Consider the following 12,600-nt stretch of genomic DNA (forward strand, 5'->3'; position numbering starts at 1 on the left):
AAAAAAGAAAAAAAGAAAAAAAGAAAAAAAAGCTCTTCTATAGCTCCAGGAAAAAGAAGATTGGATGCAATATGCTGGCATATGTTCATCCTTGGTCTAAATTGCTATCGCATAAAATATCTACAAAACACTCACCACAATGTACTAAAAATAAAAGTACTTGTTAGTGATGACAACTGCAGTAAACCACTGAAAAAATATGGCTTGTTTTCATGAGCCACTTTTGCTTCTTATGAAGCCTCTCCTCCTCTTTTGGACTTCCAGTTTTTTTAATYAATCTTTTGGGGTCTGGCCATATAGTAAGAGGTAGTATCTGGAGTGTACACTATAATAAGGTCAATTCCAGCAATAATCATACCTTCTCTACYAATAATATGACACAAGTATCAATAAGAAGTGTACCACAAGAACAATAAAAACAGCTCTTGGAACAATTTCATTAGATGCTTGTAACAGTGAAAATTTTGCAATCTACATTCTGGTCCCCCAAGGAGTAAAAACAACTTGTAGACAGACTGCCAAGTAGTCACTGTGGATGACCATTTCTGCTTGCTATAACCATGGAGAATCTAAGCTGGGTTCCAGCCAAGGCTCCATTTTTATCTGTCTTCTGGGCATCAAGTGCTCAACAGAAGAGTCGAAACTCAGTTCTTGCCAAACGTCTTCTCCTCCGGCTAGGTTAACTTCGCAGGACTCCCCTGACAATTACTTGGAACTATTTAAACTACCTGGATGCTACAGTTACAAATTAAACTGATGTATTTCAGTTTTCATCTCTTTCCATTTCCGGGCTCCCATCACCCATCAGTAATGCATCACCCTAAGAGGACAACCCCCTCTCTAGTTTGGTGAACTTCTTTTAGAAACTTTTAAACTTGCACCTGAAAAATGGGAGGGAGGGAGGGAGGTGAACCACACTTAGACTCCAGGAAGGCATTCGGACGGGAACGGTTGCGTAGTTGCATTTTCGAGGAGAGAACACAGCCCGCAGGAGGAGGCAGGGAATAGCTGCAGTGTGGCAGCAGCACCCAGGAGCCACAGCTCCTTCTCCTCCCTGCACTTTGCTGCTAGGCGCTGACCTTTTCCTGCTGACCGTGAGCCCTCGGCGGCAAGTCTGGCCACTAAAAAGCCCTGGCGAGTATGCAGCATCCCCACCCAAAGGCCAAGCAGTCTTTACAGGGGCATGAAAAGGAAGAGYTTTTACCCCAGAAAGCCATGTTTCAAAGGCAGCCCAGCTGTCTTTGGGGGGGCAGCCTATCTCCTTCACCTTGCATGCAACCCCTGCACGAGGGCCATAGCAAAAGAGAGCCTCAAGCCACCAGGATTTACGGCAAATTGTTTTGCTTCCCTTGCACCACAATAAACTCCTTTGCGGATGGCACAGCCAAGCGGACTTGCACCCGATCCGCAACCAAATCCGAGGAGAGCGGGGAAGAGCTGCGGCTCGGAGTACTCACCCTCCTGCGGCGGCGGCGTGGAGGCAGGTTCTCCCAAAGCTGTCGGGGGTGTCTATTTCAAAGCCTGCAGACAGCACGTGCTCATTACTAAACAAGGACACTATGCTATACTTTTGTCCTAGTTAAACCACAAGAAACATTGCAGAGACAGAAAAATCAGTTAGTGAGGAAAAACAGAACGTAAGCAACTACAGTCAGAAAGAGGTCGTCACGGAAACGGCGAGCGGCCGCTCCAGCTCGGCAGCTCTCCAGAGCGCGCCGCGAGGCCGCCGAGCAGCTCCCGCCAGCCGGAGCGCTGCGCCGCGCCCCTGCCGAAACCACGCGCCAGGCATTCGCGGAGACATCCTGGTCGAGAGGACYGTGACAGCGGGACACGAGGACAGAAAACGTGAAGAAGTGAGAAAGTCCACAGAGCTAGCCTGCGCGTGAAACAGGGCTGTTTTCATTGCATGGGGTTTTCCGGCAGGATTTCGGTTTTGGAACGGGCTTCGAGGGACGCGCAGGGGCAGCCGTCAGGACGCACGAGGCCGGAGAGCCAAGCCTGACACCATCAACTCTCCTCACCCTGAGCTTTCTCCCTTCCTTCTGATGTGGTGGCCAAGGCCAGAGCACACCAGGGTTTGCTGTAGCAGTGCATGTAATTAACATTTTTCACACTTCTTAATATCCTACAGGACTCATGTTCATGGAAAAGAGTAGTTGTAGGAGATTTTAAATGTTAAGTAATGAAACAGTTTTCTAGAAAAAAACGTATGATCTGCCTTGGTTTTTGCTCATGGGAACTCCTGCCTGGAAAAAAAGGATTCAGGATTTGGCACCTGATTACTGCTTCTTTTAAAACATTTGTGTCAGCAAACTCTTGCTGCTTCTGCTTTGGATTCAGCGACTGCTCTTAGGATACTGCACTTTAACTAATTTCATTCTGCGTGCCCGCAGAGCTTTGGCCAACCTATTTTCTTTACTCTGGCTCCGATTCAGAAACATACTCCAGCACGAATTTAAAACCTATTGTCTTCAGTGAGATGTAAATACCTGCTCCAGGGCAGGCCTCAAGGAGATAATTTCCTGAATTATTACTTTAGGAAAACAAAACMAAACCAAACAGGGCCTGACATTCCTACAATACGGAGAAGGGTCCTCAGTTTCGTCCCTCGTCCTGCTGAATGCACACAAACCCCCTGCGAGTGCCAGGAGAAAAGGGCCGCACGCGCGATGGCCCCAGCACGCGAGGAATTCCCTGCCGGCCGCTGGGAAAGCCTCGCGCGCCTCGGACCCGGACAGACGCCGCACCACACCGCCCAACGCGGCGGCACGGGAAGTCTTTCATTGGAACGACTCACAACAGCGAATATAAAGGGGCCTGAAGCAGCACAGACACAGGTTACTCAAGCTCCACGGACACTGCTGGAGTTACTTACCCGATGACAACAACTTCCTGCAGCAGTCTGAGTGAGCGTTTAGTGCTGCTAAGTGTAAAGGGAACATGTTGTGGATCCCACACCTGAAAGGCACAACAGTCTCATTACAGAGAGTCACGGAAAAATGCAGGTTACGTACAAACACAGCGCACGAGAAGCTCCTTCTATAAAGGCAGCTTCTTCTTGCCTTGTTAATTTTATCTGTATTTCCTCACCATCTAGCTCAGGAGGTAAAAATACTCAGATACAGCAAAATCTTGGCATGACATTATGAACAGAATGTGGCAGCAAGATTTGCAAAAACTCAGATGAAAATACGGTGAGGAAGGAGGTAAGAGCGCGGCTATTGCTTAGAGCCAGTTCCCAGCCTGGAACACGCAAATTCCTGCAGCCGCTACGCATGCCGCAACTGCCATCCTGAGGCAAAAGTAAATGCTGAAGCCTTCTCAGTATTATTTCTGAAATCCATTTTTACTGCAGTTAACACACTTTAGATAACTCTCACTCGGATTTTCAAAACCTCCACTTCTTCCCTCTCCACTGGGGCTCGAGGGTCTCTCACTTCCAAGCACCACCATCAAGGCATTTAAACACTTTCTGTCTTGTAGCCACATTTGCACATCATGCAATTAGCCCATCCTTTCCACATCCAGTTCTAGTCAAAATATGTAAGACTTTAACTTAAATATGTTTTACACTTAGTATATATAATGCATAAACATATAATGCATACTGTATACCATATATACACACCACATTTATTTGTGCAGAAACTGAAAACTTTGCTCTCCTGCACTGTTCCACAATATTTGACCTCTTGTTCCTCTGATGATTCTTTGCAACTGGTTACTCTTCTTCACACCTTCCTTCAGGCTGCAATAACACTTGCAGTTTCTTCCACATCCTAAGAACTAAACATCTTATTTTTTTTACTTGCTCCAGCTAGTCTCCTCACATGCTCACTTTTGCCTTGTTTTTCCCCCCTGTTAACACATGACCCTCTTTTCAACTACACTATAAACTATTCAGAGCAGACACACTGGGGGGGGGGGGGAATAGGCACCTACACCCTTAGACTATACCTTTATCAAGCAACCACAGAGTTTTCAAAAAAGCTGGGCACTCAGCAGCTTTTACTAAATCAGCAAATCAACCCAGTTCAGTCAACAAGCATGCCACTGTTTTCACTCTGAGAAGACTTCTGGGTTTGGATGTCTTGGCCTCTGTCATTTGGCATTGTTTTGTAAAAAGTGTCTTGTTATTCTAGAAATATTATTCTACAGGCAGTGCTCCAAGTGCACATAAACATGAAACCTCTGAAACCAGTTTTCTCCACAAGATTATCATCTACTGCTTGCTTCAGCAAATGCATTTTTAAAAAATGAYGAACTCTTGAACAATAGCAGATGGATTCATATCTGCAAGACAACTTATGGATGGAAGAGCACAATCATCTCACGGAAGAGAATTTCAGATATAGATCCAAAGATTTAAGAACTTGCTTTTATGAAAGGTTCATCATGAATCATAATGACTTATGGAGCTTTAGCAAAAAAAAAAAAAAAAAAGTGGACGTTTATAAAGATATATTGCTCTCTCCAACATTGCATACATTTTGTATTATATGCATATGTATTTGACCAGTTTTGGTTTGTTTTCAGAAAACTCATTTTTTCCAAAATCCACAGTGCTATCCTTCCTTTGCCTTCACATTAAATTCATCATTCTTGCTGCTTCACTACACTAAGGAGTCACCTGTGGTATTGTATGAATTTTAATTTTGCCAGTGTCAGCASCTACAGCTTCCTTGGAGTAAATCTATTGAAAGATTATCTGATAGACTATTCTTTGAAAGGAAACAGCATAAGCTCCAGCAAGCTGCTGCATCTGTCTAAACAGGTTGCATTTTTTAGCTGTGGATTCATTTATTTAAGCTACCATTGGATATTCTATATTGCCATGCCATTTCCCTCCATCACCTCCTCCACCCATTTATCTCAAGCAATATTTTTTTTCTGTTAGTCAAGATTTCCACCCAGCATATGTTTTGGCTGGTTTCCTTCAAAATGCACTATCTGCACATCTGCTAACCAGTGTCACACTTCTACAGCGCTGTTCACACTGGTTCCTCCTACTGCCTACATACTTTCTCCTTGAAATGCAATTGCCTCAAAAATTGACTGAGCTGTGGGCAGCTGCTGCTAACAACGCTGTATAGTTTTCTCTTTCAAAGCCTGTTCAGGGGACACATATGAAAGCTCATTCCCATTACTCCAATCCTCCCTGTTTAGAACAGTGGCATCACTTGGATCTGCCTTGTTTTTCAGAGCTGACTTCTCACTTCACATATTTCTGCTGCTGGAAGAAGTGGGGTTTTTTGAACAATATTCCAGTCACCCAAGTGTGAAAAAGAAATTTCTAACTGGATAACCTTGATTCCAAGAGTGAGTTATCCCACTGCTGCTCATTTCCCCATGAACCTCAAGAAAAGAGACAGAATGAGACTTACTGTACTGGAGAAAGAGCTAAGAAAAATATACATCTATTTAGGCACCAAAATCTTCATGCTGGCTATGTTAATGAAATTCCACAGGCCTCAGCTAACATCACTGGATGATGGAGTTTGCTCGGTGACAGTCATTATAGTCGACACAGGAATACAGGCAAATGTGTCACTTTCTTAAATATCCTCAAATAAACAAAACATTGAGAGCTGCAAGTGTCTTCAAAACCAAAACCAACCAAAACCAAAATATTTGGAAGCAGGTTTTCCTAATCAGGTAAGTCAACAGTAGTCACTGATTTCCATGGTAGGTTGTAGGCAGAAGACTCTCTTAAATTATACTTCGGAGATGTGCACTTAACTGCAGAAAACTCATATTCAGGAATAAAATGCTGCTATTAAACACCTGGTACAGGTATCTCTCATGGCATGGCACTACTCCGGTCTTATACCTGTAGGTTTACTTTCAGGTTTACTTTTTTATTTTGACAGACCATTTCAGTCTTTCCCAAATCAGGTTTTTAACTTGCCCCTGTCTGCTTTGAATATATAGCACGCCATTACCTTAATGAACTATGATCAGAATGTAAGTAATGAATACTCAACTACTCTTCAAAATCAAGCACCTCCCAATGTTTCAGTCCACAATATCTGTCTATTGTGGGTATAGTCTTGATATGTGTGTGAAAGAGTTTAAAAAAAAAATACCTGAATTGAAGCAGAAGGACTAATGACATTTGGAACTTTGTGTCTGATTTCCACTCCTTGTCACTCTATTCATAAAACAGCCCCCCAATCCACTAATCAGATAAACAGTCCTATTATTTCAGCCATCTGAAGATCAGAAACCATGCATCATCAAGGCAGGCTCTACAGTTACAGTGGGTTCAGAAATACTAAGCAACATCTGCTTTGCACTACTACATTTCTATTGATTATCCTGTGTAATATCAAAATGACACAAGGAATAGTCACTGAGTACAGCAYGCCACTGAAAATGAGGCTAATCTAGATACTAAAGAATATGCACACAATTCCCTTGGTTGGCTTTTGAATTTTTTTCACTTGTGTTTCCTATAAAAAGTGTTTGCTACAGAGTTTCTCAAACAATAGTGATCAAGCACTTCAGGAAAAAGAAATAGCACTGGTACTACTGGCAACCCCACGGCTTGGCACAATAGCAGCTTGGCAGAGCTTCCTTCCCTTCTGTCTTCCCAAACATTCATATTTCAGTCCCACGTCACCAACTGAAGTGGAGTATAATTATGTCTATCCATTTTAACCTTCATACTCCAGAACTTGAGGAGAACCTGCGTTTCCTGGCACTGGACATAATGCTTGATAATTAGAAACAGCACTGCTGCAGCAACCTACTTGGCAGTATCAGCTCCGCTGGTTATGAGGGTGTTAATCAGAAGCTCATGTCCGTATCTTGCAGCCACATGCAGAGGGGTGTTACCATCCTTATCAACACAGTCAATCTCACCACCTGCAAAAGACGTTTTCATACAGTTCAACACAGCCAGATTAAGTGTGAACTAGTGACTACAAATGTTCTCTCTCTCTCTTAATGAATGCAGCATAACCAGTCCAGCCACAGAGACACGTGATTTCAGAGACGGAGAACCAGCACTCAGCAAGCTGCTAGCTGTCAGCCATAGGTACCACACGTCATCTGGCAGCAGCATTCTCACGCCCTCTCCAATTCTATCCAATTTCACCTGTATATTTGACATTACTTTTCCCCACCACTGAACAGGATGACATACAATGGTAAATAACATGATTCAGACTTGCTGCTCAGCTACAGGTACAAACGGCTGCCTTGAATTAAACTACAAAAATAAATTACTGAGACGGTGCCATCATTCTTTAAGTGGTAGCTACTCAACCCTACCTACACCGCAACGATATTAAAGGGAGTTCATCCAGAAGGCTCGCACTGCAAACAGCAAGCATTGTGTGTGCCTTCTTTGTATCTTATGCAAGAACAACCAGAACAGACCAGTTACAGGCCCAATTCCCATGCYTGACAGCAGCCAAGAGCAGCTGCTGGGAGCAGTGCCAAGTTGCCCTTGTTTTGGCTCATCTTCTCAGCCCTGCCAAGCTGAGCGCAGTCCTGGACGGGAGGCAGCATTTGCCCTGCTGTGTTAAGAACCTATTGATTCCTCCATATTATAGAAAAAGTGTAAGAAGGGACCTCAAAAGGTTTAGTCAATGATTCAGTTTATTCTTTATGATCTTGCTGACTGACATCTGTCTAACCTGTTGAGACCTCCACAGATGGGAACTCCACTGTGCCCAAGGCAATCTGTTCCAGCATCTCCTTGCCTTTTATTTATGATCAGAAAATCCTACACTGTGCTTAACTATAACTTCCTGCTGCAATTTCAGCCTGTCACCTCTTGGCTTATCCTCACAAGCAGGAAGAGCAGATTATTCCTTTCTTCTCTGCCGCAGCCTTTTACCCGTGTAAAGACTGTTATCAAGTCCTTGTTTCCTTTTTGACCCAAGCAACCCTGATTCTTTCAAAACTCTCCTTGTAAGCCAGGTTTGCTACACTCCAACCATTCTTGGCCTCCCTGCCAGTTCTCTCCAGGTGGCCCACATCCTTCTGGAAGTGAAAGGCCAAAAGCCAGAAGCAGTGCCACAGCTGAAGTCTACCAATGCCGAGCTGAGCAAAAGGATTACTTCATGCCTGCTGGCTCTGCTCCTATCTATACATTCCTGTACGATGTCTGCCCCCCCTCTTATGTATTTATTTATTATTTTTTAAAAACAGTATGACATTGTTGACTCATGTTCAGCTTGTGATCCACTATAAGCCCCAGATCCTACTCTGAGGAACTGCCACCTACCCAGCTGTTGCCCTTCTGTGTTTGTGCAGCCGGTAATTCCCCTCTGTAAGGGGTACCTTTCCTTTCATTTGCTTGCACCGTAACTTACTTCTCCAGTCTTACAGGATCACTTTCAATTCTGACTCCCACTTCTGTCCAACTAACAGTGGCTCCCAGGTTCATGTTTTCTCTAAATGTTAAAAGCATACTATCTATTTCACCGTCCACATTTCTGATGAAAATACTGGACAGTACCAGACCCAGGAAAGAACCTGAAAATCCTCTCGCTACACCATCCATGTCAACAACGCTCCATTTATTGCTAACCTCTGAGTGTAGTTTTTCAACCAATTAGGCACCCACGCTGTAATATTTTCATCCAGACCATACACCACTACTTTGCAGTGAGAATACTTTATGAGAACATGTAAAAGGTCTGGCTATATAGCATTTTTGAATGGTAAACAAAGGTCAGTGAAATGCTGGGACAGATTGGGGGGGGGGGGGAGGGGTTGTGCAGTCTCCAGCCATGGAGGACTTCATGAACATGACCTGCCCACAGAAAAGCCAGAGGACTGCACTCTATTCACAAAGACTATTACTCTGCTGTAGAAGAGACCTGAGACATTTCAGCATGTTTTACTCTCAAGAAATCCATGCCAGATTGGCCTCCCTATCTTCTAAGTGTTTAGAGTTTGTTCACTCACTCATTTCAGAATTTTTGGCTGGTRTATATCATTCTCCAACTTTTCTTTTTCCCCACTTTTAAAGATAGGCACCACACTTGCAGTTTTCCAGTTCTAAGGTACCCCATTCTTCCTCCACCACTCCTCAGAGACAACAGTCAAAAATTTTGAGACATCATTAGTCAATTCATGAAGTAGTGCAGGGTAAAACTTCATTTCTATAAACCATTCACACTTTTGTCCTCCACAATATCCCATGGCAATGAGGCATAAAGTCATTTGCAATCAAATTTGTGCACAACATTAAAATTATAGGGGCAGGAAAATGAAGAAAGACAGAATCAAAGACAAAGTAACTTGAGGAAGAGTAGAGAAGACTGAAGGAAAGAGGAAGAACTGCCAACCCTTTCATATACAGATCCCACACAGAGCAAACAACAGCCATAAGTCAGAGAGCATATCTGAGTAAACAATTCAAAACTGCATTAAAGCACATTTTCTTTCAGCTTGCCCGCAGCTCCTTTTATTATTACTATTTTATTTATTCAAGGAGTGGTATGATGGCAATTTGCATGATAACCTGAAGGAAGCGTGATCTACCAGAGATCTCCATTCAAAACACAATCTTCTGGAAATGTAAGCATCATTACATTTACAGAATATCTATCCAGTCCTTTTCAACATCTCAAACAGAGTAGCTCTCAAGGGATACTGCAATGTCCAAGTTTGGGGCTGTAGTTTAAAAAAAAAAAAAAAACAAAAAACCCAACAACCCAGAAATAGTGGCCTACAACGCCTCTGCCAGATCTCCAGCTCTAACATTTATTATATTCTGTGGTATTCTTGGACAAAATAAATATTTATCTAATATGACTGATAAACAGGAATCCTAGATTCTATTCCTGGCTACCCCAGGAATTTTTTTCTGTTTTTCTATTATTATTATTATTTTTAATTTTCTTACTTTTCTGATGGTCTCCTACCCTAGAACAAACAAGGTGGCACTGGTTCACCTTCCAGAGTATTTATTCAAAACTTAGAAAAGAGGGTTTGTTATGGAGAGGTTGTGGAGCTTTGGGAGGTGAGAGAAGTACAGTCACTGCGTGGAGGGGTGGACAAAATRATCTGAGCTCAGAGCACCAAGACTCCCAAGGGAGGACAATTAGAAGATCTTTTTTCATTTTTTAATCATATGAGAAAGTTGTGCCTTCTTCTAAGCTGATAAAAGACCTAAATACAGCTTTTAAGTCTTGTTGTCAGGTTAAGAATCACAAAAGATTACATGGGCCACTGTCAGCTGGAGGAACATGGGATTTTGTTAACAACCAAAAACTTCACTTGTGACGACATTGTGGAACGAGAGCTGCCAGTGCAGCTCAAAAGCAGAATGTCTCTTTGACAGAGAGCTAAACAGAGTACTTCTTGAGTGCTCTGGGTCAGAACAAGTGAAAATTTCAGTTTTGTCAATGACTGATCTTTCAGATCGTCATCGACCCAGCAGTGAGACTCACCATTCTGAATGAGGGTCTGCGACCGCGTGAACCTCCCATGGACAGCTGTCATATGCAGTGGACTCTTCCCATCCTTACTCTAACAGAAACAAAATATAAAAACAATCATTTAGCACGTAAAGTAACGGTAACAATTTGAAATCTAGCAGGTAATACAAATAGCTCAATATCTTACAGCTAGTCTTCAGATAAAACCTCCACTGGCTTCAAAGGCTGTAGGACTGAATCTATCCATGATGATAAATGCAGAAGGTAAAACCACAAGTATAACAGCTTCTTTAGCAATGAGCTAGAAATAGTCTGGAGATGAGCTTATCCTCAGAGCCTGGCTGCCTGTATACAATGCCTGGTAGAAACCTACCAATAGACGATGTACTATTCTTGAATATTAATTTTAAATAACATCTCCCATTATGGTTATTATTTTCCCTACTCCTTGCATCAAGAGGAGTAAAGAAAAGCAAAGGAAGCACAAGGCTAAGTTGCAGCCATCTCTGAGAGATTCAAGAAACATAACCTATTTATTTGCATTTTACAGATACATCCTAGAATACAAGGCACTACATTAAAAAGTTTTGGTTAAAAAATTTTCATCTAATGAAAAACAGGAGGTCTACAAAAGATGCTTAGAAAACAGGTAAGGCACAAGGAAGGAAAGGTACAACAAGGAGAGAGCAGTGTTCTGGGGTCTAGAGAAAGAAACTGAGCTTGGGAAAGCCAAGGGGCTGAGAGAATAGCAAGGGAAGGATGCCAACCTCACTACTCATGTCATTTCACATTTACTGAAATGGAGCTTCATATTCATTGGCAAGCACAATTCCTAACCTCATTTTAATAATTCCGAGTTTAAATAGAGTGCTGGCTATCCACTGATCTCAAGGGTCTTACCATAGGTGTTAAATGCTAGGAGACCAGTTTTATAGATGGGAAACTGAAACACACAGAGTTTAAAGCAGAGCAGCCAAGATCTTATAAGAACTCAGAGATCCTAGGTCTTCCGATACCTATGCCAGTAGCCTCTCTGCTGGATAAAAACAACTCTCTTTCAGCTCCATCAGTATGTATCAGTTGTATCTCAAGAGCATTCAGATATCCTAAACAGCATCAAGCTTCATAAAGAATAAGTAAATAAAAAACCTTGAGTTCTTACTTCCTCAGGAAAGTCAAGAGGAACTTGTTAGAATCAAGTTTAATTAAATGTATATTGCAGGGGGAAGGAAAACATCAAAAAGGAATAGTTCCTTGACTTACCACTGCTCCCTGAGATAAGATTTGGACAGAGCTCCCAGGACTATATTTTAGCAGTGGTTCATGCCTTCAGGAAAGTGGGAGACTAGACTAGACTTTAAGGCTGTCATAATACCTATGAAGGCACTGAGAGCTTCTCTGTTGTAAATTAATCTCATCCAAACAGTTTAACAATTAATGTTCTCAGCATCACTCTTGTTCCATCAGTCAATTCCCCCAAGAAGGACTGAAAGCCACGTTGTACTTCGTTACTACAGTTTCCAGACTCTTGACGTACGCAAAATAGGATAAAATAAAACTGAAGAGCTGAAATGCAAGTTTTACCTGAATGTTTACATCTGCCCCATTATTCACTAGCAGTTCAAGACACAGTGCTCCATGAGTGGAGGCAGCAGCAAAATGCAAGGGAGTGAATCCATTATTATTAGGCTGATTTACATTAGCACCATAGTCAATCAGCTCATTAACAACAGAATCCTGACCGTTGTAACAGGCAATGTGCAGTGCAGTATTTCCATACACGTTCATTTCATCAATCTAAAATGAGACAAGGAGACACAGTTAAAATTACAGACATCAGCTTATTGCTTTACATAATACATTGCATACTGCAAATAGAAATAGCTGGAGGCTTGAACTGTCAGAGGGCATACTGCTCAGCAGCAAATTTCATTGACAAAAATATACTCCCAGAGAGCTTAATTCTGAATACTTTACATTTACTATTATTAACTTTTTACCCCACTGGCAATTTTTAAAAGCCAACTTGAAGCTTAAAACTGATAGCAGGACTATCTAGTGATGAAAATAAAAGTCTTAATAAGCTGGAAAGCTTTTACATTTACGGGGGAAAGTAGGATAAATAATAAGCTCAGAATCTTTTAAAAAATAATTACTTCTATTGAATTTTTGTGAACAGAATCAGGCTTAAGATCTTTTT

General features: G+C 42.2%; 1 protein-coding gene across 3 annotated transcripts in view; it reads right to left on the bottom strand.

Moving 5' to 3' along the window:
* The window catches only part of ANKRD44 (ankyrin repeat domain 44), a 120,182-nt gene that overhangs the window by 44,291 nt on the left and 63,291 nt on the right, over nt 1-12,600 (bottom strand). For all 3 annotated transcript variants that reach the window (XM_026081647.1, XM_026081646.1, XM_026081645.1), the window contains exons 8-12: nt 11,985-12,197; nt 10,413-10,491; nt 6,753-6,867; nt 2,876-2,958; nt 1,458-1,521 (exon numbers count right to left, since the gene is read on the bottom strand). In XM_026081647.1, the coding sequence (XP_025937432.1) occupies nt 1,458-1,521; nt 2,876-2,958; nt 6,753-6,867; nt 10,413-10,491; nt 11,985-12,197 (554 nt within the window). The remainder of the gene's footprint in view (nt 1-1,457; nt 1,522-2,875; nt 2,959-6,752; nt 6,868-10,412; nt 10,492-11,984; nt 12,198-12,600) is intronic.

Source organism: Apteryx rowi, unplaced genomic scaffold (genome assembly GCF_003343035.1).
Source record: "Apteryx rowi isolate R43461 unplaced genomic scaffold, aptRow1 scaffold_559, whole genome shotgun sequence".
NCBI lineage: Eukaryota > Metazoa > Chordata > Aves > Apterygiformes > Apterygidae > Apteryx > Apteryx rowi.